Genomic DNA, 13262 nt, shown 5'->3' on the forward strand with positions numbered 1-13262 from the left:
TAAAAGCCAGGCTAAGGAGTTTATATTTCTGCCTAGAAGCACAAAGGTACCAGAGAAGATTTTTGATCATAAGAATGGCATTGTTAGCATTTTACCTAAGGGATTAGCCTGGATGGTGCATCCCTAGCATTTTCCAATACAGTTCCAAAGTGTTATTCTAGCTCAATGACCAGAATGATTTGTAATTCTTCCCACTTAAAATTTAAAAGCAGTGAAAGAAGAAAGCCCTTAAGTAGGGCTTTCCAGATTGGGCAGGGAAGGGTCTCCTGGATCATTTCCAAGAAGGAATTAATTCCTTATTGACCAGAAATTTTCTAGAGCATTAGTTCTTCCTTGGAAGCAATCCAGGAAGGTTCTAGCCTTCACCATGGGTTTTCTCCTTTGACCGCTTCCTAAACTGGCTTGATCAAATATAGGATCTTGATTCACAGTATTCAGTAAATTTGAGGAATTTATGACTTTTAGGAAGTAATGGGGGGGGGGGCGCAAAATGTAGATTCAGAAAGCATTGGATAAATTGTAGATGATTGATTCCCTAAGAGTTTATTGAGATAATCTAGAAATGTTTAAGGATATGTTTCTGACCCTCAGACAAGCATCATAAAGAGCTTATGCTTTCATCAAATATGCCTTTGTGATAATGTCTGAGACAGAATACTGGGCTGGATGAGCAAATTCAGTAAACATTGTATACTATGTATAAGACAATGAGGGTACAAAGGCTAAAAAGAAAAAAAAAACAAATCCTTATCTTCAAGAAATTTAGAGTCTATTGGTTTTCCTTAAATCTCATTTATTCATGTTATTTTTCTATAGAAAGTGGTCTCAAGAGAGGCTTGAAGAATTCACACGAACTCTTTCCTTTTAGAAGGGAAAAAAGGGCTTTTTCTCTAAGAGGTTTCTAAAAAGAACTGAGCAATGAGACATCACCCTTAGATTCCTGAGAAGTAAGTAATTTCTACTATCCAATATATTTAAAAATTAGTTTTGGGTAGGAAAACCTGGGGGAAGCAACATATGACTATATAGTTTCATGTCAAAAAAAATTTTCCCAGTACTTTGATGGGGGAGGTTTGAGAACTGTTAAAAGTTTATGTAGCCCCCCCATGAGTCCAGAGACCTGATTAAGTGTATATGTTACTTTTTCTCCTGTGATCATTTTCTTCCTCCCTCAACTCCTTATCTGTTCTTCTGTGATTCACCAACTTTATAATATGAAGAACACCGTGTTGTGGCCCACTATATTTCTTAAGGAGGATGAATGCAGACAAGCCAATTTTTCTTGATACTGAGAGAAATGATTATTAATAACTTATGATTTGGGGACAACCAGAGTTCATCTCCCTTCTTTTTCTAAAGTTCTGATTTCCAAAGTTCAGTCTCTTGAAAGACATTGCTGATAATAAGATGGGATTAACTTTCTTAACACTCTTATTCAAATCTCACCCAGGTTTGAATGGGGATCTGTTCTTTGAAAACATTGTCCAAGGATGGGCTTAACTTAGAAGCAAATGACACACTCAAAAGTTCATTTGAATAGGTTCAACCCCTTATTGTAATATTAATTTTCTCATTAATTATTAACCAATTAGAATTGATTGCCACCCTCTGAACACTTTCTAATGAGCATATACACATGAGCTGCTGCTATGATTATCTAAGAAATAGATGGCCAAATGATCATCTTATTAAAATTCTGGCATCATTAATAAAATGATTACATTACCCAGAAATTCTCTCTCCAATCTTTTAAAATGACACAATATAAATAAAGTCATGGATATAATTAGTGTTGTCTAAAATGGGTTTTAGGTTGTGAGTTACCCTCTCATTGAAAGTTTTCATGAGTCTCCTGAAAATTCAGGAAGGGACTGTAAGAAGGAACTCAGCTTCCCTGTATGATCTCTGAAGTCCCTTCTAACATGGAGATTCTGTGAGTTAAGAACAGGACCGTGGAAGACAAAGCTGGGGTAGAAAAAATAACATTAAATGAGCCTTAAAATGTGGCCAAGGTATATTTACATTTGGAAATTGTAGTATTAATTTAATGTTATAATGGATGGACTCATCAGAAATCTCTCAGTTGTCCCACGATGGATATTCTACAGGAAACAGTCAACAAATAACACATCGAAGTCCCAGTCAACCTTGTCCTCCTCCCTCTCCTCCCTCTCCAAAACAAAACAAAACAAAAAAATGTATTGGGGCTTGTCCTGCCAACACTGCCAAAGTGATTTATTTGGAAAGTTTTCAAACAATTCAAGCAAGAAATTTAAAGTTATAGAGATGTTTCAGGAGATAAAGACATTATAAGTGCTGATTCAACAATTCAATTGAAATTCAAGTGAAATGTCTTGGAGGTACTGATGAGAAGAGGCAAACTAGTATTTAAAGCTGTGGAGTGCTATTAGCAGTAGTAATACAGATTTAGTATTTGGAGGATTTAAAAAAATGGTTTTGAAAGATGAATAGTTATGGATTTGCAACTACCTGGGTACCAATACAAAGCAACAGAAATTTTAATAAAGGCAGACTTTGCAGATATGTTTTAAACAGGATTTCCTGAGCTATATGGGGCTTTTTTTTTTGAACCAAGCAAAGATAATTTGTAGAATAGTGATTCTCTACAGCCTCAAAGATTAAGTATAGTCTTTTCTCAAAGTGGGACACAAGACAGATGATGCCTCCATTGAAGTTTTTCCTTACTCTGGGACTCTGTAGAAGTGTTTGACATTTGAACATAATTTCAACTTTCAGTCTTTTCTTCTTCAATAAACTTGATTATATGAAGGCACTATATAAAGTAACCCACTCCCATTCTGAATGTTATACCTTCAATGACTAAAAGCAGGCAGATGCCTGGATTTTGTTCATTGGTTCTATTCAGTTTACTGCAGCCCATCCTGTTTTTCACTGGAGAAAACCAATCCCACTTGTCAGAGTTTGCTGAATTATTTAAAGGACAGTTACCTCCTAACCAGATGTGGGCTGAAGGTGTTTGAGGGACCCTGGGCCAAAACTATGCTGCAGCTCAGGATTGGTCATGAGCAACGGGCAGCCAAACATCTCCTGGGAGGCATATGTTATATATACAAAACCATCTTCATCCTTGTAATCCCTGTAGATCTCTGCCATAGTCACACTCATACTTGTTAAACTCTTGTTGTTCACTAGGAGGTAAAAAGCTTCAGTGGCTGTCAGAACCATGCGACTCCTAAAATAGGAAGGGAGGAGGGGGTTAGCATGAGAATAAAGAAGGCTACAGGTCTAAGAAAGAAGGAAGTATGAATTTATTAAGTGCTATGCTAAGTGCTTTATAAATATCTCATTTAATCCTCACAATACTCCTGGGAGGTCAGTGCTTATTATTATCATCACCATTTTACAGTTGAAGAAACTGAGGCAGAGGTTATATGACATACTTGTGTGTACAGTTAGTGTCTGAAGCTGGATTTGAACTCCAAGCACTCTTATCTAAGTTCTAAGGTTAGTATTACTAAATTCTGAGCCTTCTATGGACCACCAGAAACATTTTCTCATAAAATCATTTAGTACTGGCTGGTCTTTAGAGATTATTTAGTTCTGTTTCCTCATTTTATAGATAAAAATAATTAAGAATCAGAGAAGCCAGCCTAGTGTAGTAGACAGCCTACTACATTGTTTTAAAGACCTAGGTTCAAATTTAAACTCCTATTTGAGTGACCTTGAGACAAGGAATACATTGTATGTAGGACTTATCTGCCTTGGGAGAGGAAGTTTCCTTCATAAGGAATTTCCTACAGCAATGAAATCAAAGATTTGGTTTAAAAAACAAACACATTTATATGCTCCTTGATACTTGTGGACTGTTGGTGATGTTCTGGTTTGATTTTCACAATAATTCTATGAGGTAGGTGTTATTATTGGGGTAGATAGGTGTTCAAATGATCTGAGTTCAAATCTAGCCTCACATAATAGTTGTGTGACCCTGGGCAAGTCACTTAACCCTGTTTGCCTCAGTTTCCTGTAAAATGAGCTGAAGAAGACAATAGCAAACTACTCTAGCAGCTTTATCAAGAAAGCCCCCAAATAGAGTCACAAAGAGTAGGATACTAGTGAAAATGATTGAACACCATGCACACATTATTATTATTCCTATTTTAATGCTAATGGCTAGCATTTAGTAGACTTCAAGGATTATAAGCATTTTGCATATGTAATCTCATCTGATCCTCACAACCCTGGAAGGTACATACTATTATCCCCATTTTATAAATAGGAAACCAAGGTTAAGAGAGTTTAAGTTTAATTTGTCCAGGATTACAAAATTAAGTACCTAAGACTGGATTTGAATTTGGGTTTTCCTGATGAAAAGTCCATTGACCTTTCTGCTATACAATCTTGATACCTAGTTTATCAAGGAGGAAGCTGAAGCTTCTTCTCCCTGGTTAAAATATGGACTCAAATTCAGCTCTTCTTGACTTCAAATTAAATTTTGACTGTACCATAGAAGAAACTGAGATCTAGAAAAGTAAAGGTTACACAATAAAGACCAGAGTATGGTTATGAACCCAAGTATTCTGACTCCAAATGCCAAGATTTTTATGTTCACATTTTTCCTACACTCCCTCTCTTTCCTCCATTTCTCCTCCTTCCCCTGCCGTTTTCAAAAGGATTGGACATTAATAAAACCATTTTTCCTCTTGATCCATTGAGGATATAACCCAAACTAATTCTATTAACAGTGGATATAACTCAAACTAATTCTACTTAACAAGAACTTGAATATCAATATAACCGTCTCTTAAGATACTACCATATATTTATATTTTATGTTTTCAATGACATTTTCACATTTAGCATTTCCTTTGGGACTAAGATCACTTTTTTGGGGGAAGTATTAAATATCTGAGGTCAAATTTGAACTCAGGTCTTCTTGACTTCAGGGCTGGTACTCTATCCACCGTGCCATCTAGCTACCCCTCAGAACAATCTTTTAAAGTATGTAGGACAAAAATCAATACCTCCTAACACTAGTGAAAAAAACTAGATTCAGGAAATGATCTCACAATAAGTATCTAGTTGGCATATTGGATAGAGCCCTGGGCATAGCTATGTTCAAATCCAGCCTCAGATATTTCCTAACTCCCAGCTTCTTAAACTGAGTTTTAAGATCTTATATGCGGTCTTTAAGACCCCCATATGGGGGTGGAATGAGAGGGTCACAAAATTATGACATTTCAATAAATGTTTGATTTGTATATCTATTTTATATTCCTATATATTTAGGGTTGCTTAAAAAGTTGTCAGACTAAAAAGGATCATGACTGTGAAAAGTTTAAGAAGTCATGCACTAGCTGTGTGATACTGGGGCAAATCTGTTCTTTTCTGTCTACTTCAGTTTGCTCAACTATAAAGTGGAGATGATAATAGCACTTCCCTCCCAGGCTTGTTGTGAAGATTAAATGAGATAATATTTATGCACTGAAAAGCTCAATACCTAGCATATAATAGATGTTTTTTTGCTTTCTTTCCACACAGCCAATTCATGGCAGAACAGGGACTAGAACACAAGGTTTCTAATTTCCAAATTGAGACCTTTTCGTAATGTTCTTTAAAAATATTTGAATTTCTTTACACATCACATTCATTCCCAAATATATGCTTCTCCACTTCTTCCCTAGCACATCATCCATTCTTTGTAACAAAGGAGAAAAAAAAAATTCCACAAAACTAACACACACATCTTTCTTTCTTATCTCTTTACTTGATCATTAAAGTGTTCATTAAAGTTCTTTTGAAAAGTGCCTATAGCTACTACAAGATGAGTACTGGAAGGCTGTCTACAATGTGGTTAAAATTTTACCTCTGATTGTGTGATCCTGGCTAAGTTCCATGACCTTTTAGTAGTTAGGTAGTTTTCTAAAACTCTTAAGTTTCAGCATTTGGAGAGCTGCATTGGTAGAAGACATTTCTTTAGAGTTAAGTTCCCTACACAGGGAAATCACAGGTACAATCCCCATCCTTATGCCCACTATTAGCTGAGTAAAATTCTCTAGTTAATTAAGAAAGAGGATACAGATAATAGACTACTTTAAAATGTTAAATAAACAAGCAATTTTTGTCATGGACATAAAAGTCCTCACTTTTAAGCAATAAATTTCAGCTTTGCCTCATCTTCAATCAGATTATTAAAGCAGAACGATTACAATTTAGTTCCCTCCTAAATGTCTCTGCTCAAAATCCAGTAGAGATGCTGAAAGGGAACTGATGGATTAAGTATATTTAAGGAAGGAAAGAAACTAGGCACTCTGAGTAAACTCATAAGAGCCAACAGTGTTTATCTCAAACTAGCCTTAACTCTACACTTTTTTTCTGTTAAACACTCCAGCATTGTTTGGGAGAAGTCATTTTGGCATTTGAACTCTGCCAGTTCAAATCACCAGTTGGTGATAAATTCTAATTCTGTCACAGCATGGTGACAAACATCTGTAATTCCTGTTATAGAGAGCCTAAGGCCAATTAATCAAGAATTCTGAGCTGAAATAGGGCTGAAGGGAAGAGGAAGGGAATAAAAATTTATTCAGTGCCTACTATGTGCCAGGCACTGTGCCAACTTCTTAAAAAACCCTTACATCAACTTTGTGAGTTATTTTACAATTGAAGAAATAAGGGCAAATAGGAGATTTGTAACTTTCCCAAAGTCTTATCTGCTCACTGTCTGAGACTGCATTTGAACTCAGGATTTCTTGACATCATGCCCAGCACTGTATCCTCTGTACCTAGCATTTTTATGCCACTTTAAGGTTTGTGAAGTACTTTATAAATATTATCTCATTTGAGCAACACAACAATTCTGGAAGATAAGTATCATTATTATCACCCATATTTTACAAATGAGGAAAAATGAGTTACAAAGAGGTAAAATGATTTATCCAGGGTCACACGCACACCTAGTAAGTATCTGAGGCAGGATTCGACTTAAGTTTTCTTGACTCCAGATCTAGTACTTTTAGGACAGAAAGTTAACAGGCTGCCTAAGGAATAGTGACTGACCTAGGTGAGAAAAATAAGGCAGGTCAAGGTTTCAGTGCCAACCAACAGTGTCAATCAATGATTGGTTATTGTACTTCTTGTCTGGGTGAGAGAGGGAGACAGTGTCAATTAGTGTCAAAAGAAAATATTCTAATCATTTACCCTTTCCTTCTTCCCAATTCATATAGGAATAACTTCAGCCCAGTAACTTCTTTGACAGGAATGTAGAATAATATAGTAAGAATAACTATACTAAGAAAAACAAAAACTCATTCATAACAAGGAGGGATTTTTCTCCCTTCTCAATTTTCTTGATTTCATTTATGGTTCATTCACATTTTTAAAAGTCTTGTTTTGGAATGAATTTAACCACTGTTGGCACACCCAAGCATTTCAATCTACAAAGCACAATGAAGAGGAATTGTATGAGAAACTATGGTCACATTCTGTGTTATATTACACTTGTGTGTACACATGATCCTGTTACTACATGGTAAACTCTTTGGCACACTCTATCATGGTTTCATCCTTATAGCACCAGCTGCTTGGTTGAGTGTCTCCAACATAACAGATGTTTAAGCAACGATCATTGAATTAGTTGTTGGGAGAAAAAAGCTTATTTAAATTATAAAACTCCCAAAGGAAAGTCCCTAGTTTCCTTTTTTTTTTTTTTTTTTTAAACTTAGCTCCCAGACATTTATTTTTAGATCCAAATGCTTTTTTAGTGAATCCATGCTTAGCACAGTGTCTGACACATAGTAAGTGCTTCATAAATGTTTACTTATTGATCAACAATCAAGGCAACATGGGTTACTCGAATAGGTATTTTCTTTCCCCCCCCCCCTTTCTTTTTTTTTTTCCTGAGGCAAATGAGGTTAAGTGACTAGCTCAGGATCACACAGCTAAGAAGTGTTAAGTGTCTGAGGTCATATTTGAACTCAGGTCCTCCTAACTTAAGGGCTTGTGCCACCTAGCCGCCGCCTAGGTACTATCTTTCAAGTCTGAGGAGCTAGTTCTAAATAGAATCTTGATCATTCGGTGCATGATTGTAGGCATGCCAAATAGCCTCCGTGGGCTTCTTCTGTAAAATGTGTGGATCCTTCCAGATCCATTCCAGCTAAAATTCCACGATCCTCTGCAAATCCATCTATTTATGCTTGGTTTCAAAATGTCAATTTTCTTTTTTGTTCCTTTTATTCTATTTTTGCTGGGAAGAGTGTAATAGAATCCCCTTGGGATACAGATGGAGATAGCAGGTATTACTACTTTAAGGGCTTTTTGTTTTGTTTTGTTTTGCTTTTTGTTTTGAGACACGGAGGGACAGTCACACTGAAGCACAGAGAGGTACAGTGACATAGGGATAGACACAGACACACAGAGAAAACACATAAAGACAAAAAGCAAAGTGACATACAGACAGAGGGAGTCAGACAAACGGAGGGAGACAAGAGTACACAGTAAGTAATAATGAGTTTTTAATACAGAAAGAATGATTTCAAACAGTAGGCTTTTTTGCACTAAGCTCTTTTCAATTCTGGAACAAATTCCAAAAAAGGTGGGATGACAGTACAAAGGTGATTTTTTTTTTTTTTTTTTTTTAAGAAGCACCTGTGACATTAGAACTTAAGAGTGTTTGCTTTAGGTTTGCTTTGCTGGAGCGCTCCAAGTTAGGATTCTCCAAGAGATTAACTACAAGTTCCACATTTCCTGGCCACCCAGAAGAGAAAGGGTAAATCACAGACAGACTCCCCCCTCCCAGAGCTCGTCCAAGAGAAGCACGAAAACGATCTTCTCCCCAACCCCTCCCACCCCTCCCTTACGTACAGAGCTGTCTCTTTAGTTACCTACCTAATGATAGTCAGAAACTGAGTCATGGTCAGCTCCTGGGGAACGAGGAATTTGGTTTTGTCCAGCGGGGGAAGATACTTCTCCTTCTGATAGCGTTCAACTATCACCTGTTAAAACATTTAAACATAATTGAAGGCAGGCTCCCTTGTGAGAGGAATTGAATACGATCCCTTGCCTAGAAGCACCGAGTTCAGGTGGGAGTTGGTGGGAGGGTACATTGTTAGGTTCTGGTTGTTCCGATGCTCCATCGCTCTGGGCTCCCGGCGGTACCATTATCCCACCCACCTTCTGCAAGCGGGATCTCCTTACCGGTATCTTGCTTGGGAACTTTGCCCTGAATCCAGCAACTTCCTCTTTTCTGGTGGCTGCAAAAGTGCAAATGGAACACGAAGAATGAATCAAACTGTGGTCTGTATTCATCCTTTCCTCGCGGTCCCCACCTCCCTTACCCTAGGAGGATTCCCCCTTAGATGTACCTAAGCTTTTCCGTTGCTTGAAAGGTCGAATGGATTGGTTTTTCTGCTGAGGTTGCATTTTACTCAACAGGTTTTCTGTGAGGATTGACTTTATTGCAGATTTTAAAATTTCCCAGTAACTAAGGGCTAGGCTATTTCGTTTTCTCCAGCTGCTTTCAAACTGTCTGCAGGAGCCTAATGAAGTACTTTATATAGTCCTGGGTGTGACGTCATGCTTCCCCCCTCCCATTTTCCCCCACCCCTCATAACCCAAACCCACAGTTTGTGCGGTAGAGGTCAGCCTCACAGATGGAAATGGAAAAGTGGGTCTGTTTTGTTAGTCAGAGAAAGTCCAAAGTTGCTTTGCTCATTATCAGAGAACATTTTCCCCTTTAAGGCTAAAGAACTGAAGGCCTCATTATAACATTATCTTCCTAGTCTATTCCATGTATTTCTTTAGGAGGGAAAATCCCTTGTACTAAAACTCTTTGGGTATTTCAATAACTATGTCCTCTTGGGGGGAGTCCAAGATTGATCTGCATTATATTCAATTCTACTCCAAAGTTAAGTGATAAGGCAAAATTCTACTTTGAGTTTGCAATCTAATCTAGCATATCATTTTTCCCTTATAGAATCTTATTGAGGGATGGATGGTATAACAGATGGAGGACACTGTTCCCATACTCTATTTTACAGAAGAAGAATTTGAACTAATTAGTATCTTTTAGTAACCTCAGTGTTTCAAACTTGAGCACCACTTTTCTCCAACACCTGCATCTAATCAGTTGCCAAACCCTACTGATTCTGTGTCCTACTCATTCCTATTGAGTCTCTCTTAATCTTATTCAAGATGTTACCAGCCTAGTTCAGTACATGAGATTACTGCAATAATCTCCTAAGTGATCTTTCAGTCTCAGTTTTTTCCTTCACCTTAAATATTGTTATAAAAACATATAAATACCCCACTCCTAATGTCTTCCTCAAATCATGTTACTCTTTACTCAAAAATCTTTAATAACTCTCTACTGCTTTTAGCATAAAGCCTTAACTCTTTAATTTGACATTCACATTGTGCTCCAACCCACCATCCCAATCTTATCTTAGACAGACTTCTCTTTTAATTAATTTTATCTTTTAGCCAAACTGACCTACTTGTCACTTTTTTATTAGATCCAGTCCATTCCTGTCTCTTTTCTTAGAGCATCCCTTGTGCCTTGAATTAATTCTTTTTAACTCTACCTGTTGAAATCCTTTCCAACCTTAAAGCTATAATTCAGTTGCCAACTCCCCATAAAGCTTTCCCTTCTTCTCTCTACCTGAAAGTGATAACCATCTTGTTTAATCTTTCATGTAGTTTTTGAATTTTTTTCTATGTACTTATATATCTCTAGAATATATATATTTGTGTTATACTAACGTTAGCAGGAAGTTTCAAAAGGGTTTGTATTCATATCCCTTTTCTCCCTATTAGACTATAACCACCCTGAGAGAAGTCATGTCTGATTCATCTTTGTGTCATAAGTAACTAATTCAGTGCTCTACAAATTTATCATTCCGTTGTCATGTCCTTGTTCATGACCCATTTGGGGTTTTCTTGGCAGAGTCTGGAGTGATTAGACATTTCCTTCTCTAATTGATTTTACAAATGAAGAAATTGAGGCAGAATTGTTACTTGCCCAGGGACACACAACTAGCAAGTCTCCCAGTATATAGATTTGAACTTCAATTTTTCTAACGCCAAGCCCAGTTTGCTCTCCACCTGGCTGTCCCTGCTCTACAAATAGATGCTTAATGCTTGTGCAATTGAATGGAATGCATTTACTGAGACAGGGAACCCAGACTTTATATTCTCAATCTTTTGTCTTTTCTTTTAAACCATAGTTGGTGGCTCTGCTTTTGTAGTGGTAAGGAATTCTGGATGAGTTACTTTCCAATTTTTATGTTTTTGCTTTTAATTCTCTCCCCATCTTGAATATTTTTCTTTTTCTTCTTCACTTGTTTAAATCTCCTTAACTATCTTACAAGTTTTAAAAATTTTATTTTGTCCATGAAGCCTTTCTTTATTATTTCAACTCACAATGATTTCCTCTTCTTAACTCTAGTAGTACTTGCCATATAAGGGAACTTTTTGAATATATGTTTTATTTCCCCAACTAGATGCTTATTTAAAGTAGGAAATGGTTAACCAAAACAACACAAAAGAATGATTAGACCAATATATGCCACATTATACTTTAGTCTTTTTTTTTCAATTTATTAAAGAATGATACATGTAATTAGCCATTGATGATGACTTGATTTCTGGTTTATATTTTTTCTGGGATTGTATATTATGAGATGATGTGCTGAAACAAATTTATTGGTAATTTTAAAAATATGAAATAGCACTTTGAATTCTTACCATGTTTAACATGCATTTTCAACATTATTTGACTACAAGAGATTGAACGATTCTGATGATTTATCAATAATCTTACCAACATATCCAGGCCTATGAACAATCATAGCATAATTTATTTTTGATGAAGCCAGATTGGTTTTGTGATCACTGCTTCTTTTTATAAATGTTCACCTGTTATGAGTCAGAACTTGAAACAAGGTACTAAGTGGAATTGAGGAGACAGTGGTTAAATATAGTTTAGCGTTGATTTAATCCTACAATAAATAATGGTTTCCTAGTGATAGAATGATTGGTTTATACTCAGTGTAGAGCATATAAACTAGAACCTCTCAGGGCCAAAAAAAGATAAGTACACTAGAAGCTCTTGAAGGCTGAGACAGAGTCATTCCATCGTCTACCTTTGTGGTGGCTGGAGGCTGAAGCACAAACCTTTAGATTGGGAGAGATTCAGAGGGCAGAGAAGGCAAGTGGGAAGCTCTCAAATCAAGGAGAGAGATAGACCTAAGAAAGATAACCGGGCTCCAGGAAAGGAGACAAGACTTTGAAGGAGACAATAAAGGATTTGGACTTTAACATCTGGCTCCACTTGTGATTACTAAACTGAAAGGAAGGCTGCTCCCAAGACCTCCAGAGACTTCCAAGAAAATCCAAAAAAGAATATTACATCCATCAATCATTCATTTAATAATGTTTTTAAAAATTTTGCCAGGAATACAAGGGACGTTTACTGCTTACAAACTCCATTTTCTCCCTTTTTATGAAGATTAGGACATTCTTTTCCATCTTCATAGTCTTCAATCTCTTCACACAAAGGAGGCTACAGCTTTCTCCTTTCTCTTTATTTATTTATTTGTTTGTTTGTTTATTTATTTTTGTGTTCAGGTTTAGTCAAAAGCATTCAGTTTTGAATTGGGAGGGGTTATTTATATTGTTGTTATCATTGTGCATATTGTTTTCTTGGTTCCCCTTGCTTCATTTTACATCAGTTCTTGTTAGTCTTCCTGTGTTCATCTCTAGAGTTCATACACATTTCTCCCTGAAGAAAAAAAAATTTATAATACTCATTTCTTATAATTTGTTTAGTATTTTTGTTCTAATTCTTACCACAAAAATTATTACAAGTAATATTTTGGTGCATATGGAACCTATCTTTCTGCCTAGCATTTCTTGATTAATCAAAGATCACTTTGTGCTTCAGCAAACACAGCTGTTCCTTCTGTCATGGACACAAATTCACCTTGGTTTAGAATCAAGGTCTAATAGAACTATCAGTAGAAAGCAGATGTTGAGGGATATTAGAAAAAGCAGAGGAAGGATGTCTAGATTTTATTAGTAAAAGGACTTCAAGGTTGGACTGGGTTATCTGCCACAGAACTCTCTCTTCTTACTTCAGGAATCTTTACAAGGGCTTTAACCCTGACCTTATAGAGAGACCAGTGTGGGAATGATATGATGTTTGTGGAATCTCCTGCTATAGTAGATAGGGCATAAATAACAAGACTCAGATAAGACATGATCCTAACATGCTTATGATATGATTGCGA

General features: G+C 36.5%; 1 protein-coding gene across 1 annotated transcript; it reads right to left on the reverse strand.

Moving 5' to 3' along the window:
• Positions 1 to 2200: 2200 nt before the first annotated feature.
• Positions 2201 to 9498, reverse strand: MAP1LC3C (microtubule associated protein 1 light chain 3 gamma). The gene is made up of 4 exons (XM_074262521.1): positions 9339 to 9498; positions 9172 to 9227; positions 8863 to 8969; positions 2201 to 3214 (listed from the first exon to the last, which is right to left on the reverse strand). Exons 1-4 carry the CDS (start codon positions 9394 to 9396, stop codon positions 2974 to 2976), a joined length of 462 nt encoding a protein of 153 aa, XP_074118622.1. The 5' UTR covers positions 9397 to 9498; the 3' UTR covers positions 2201 to 2973.
• Positions 9499 to 13262: the final 3764 nt, after the last annotated feature.

This window comes from Sminthopsis crassicaudata, chromosome 4 (assembly GCF_048593235.1).
Source record: "Sminthopsis crassicaudata isolate SCR6 chromosome 4, ASM4859323v1, whole genome shotgun sequence".
NCBI lineage: Eukaryota > Metazoa > Chordata > Mammalia > Dasyuromorphia > Dasyuridae > Sminthopsis > Sminthopsis crassicaudata.

Excerpts from the sequence above, each read along its gene's own strand:
- MAP1LC3C (XM_074262521.1), bottom strand. The coding sequence starts at position 9,396 with ATGCAACCTCAGCAGAAAAACCAATCCATTCGACCTTTCAAGCAACGG. Across the intron at positions 9,228-9,338 it reads CAAGCAACGGAAAAGCTTAG|CCACCAGAAAAGAGGAAGTT; the intron begins GTACATCTAAGG and ends GCACTTTTGCAG. Across the intron at positions 3,215-8,862 it reads CAGTTTCTGACTATCATTAG|GAGTCGCATGGTTCTGACAG; the intron begins GTAGGTAACTAA and ends TTCCTATTTTAG.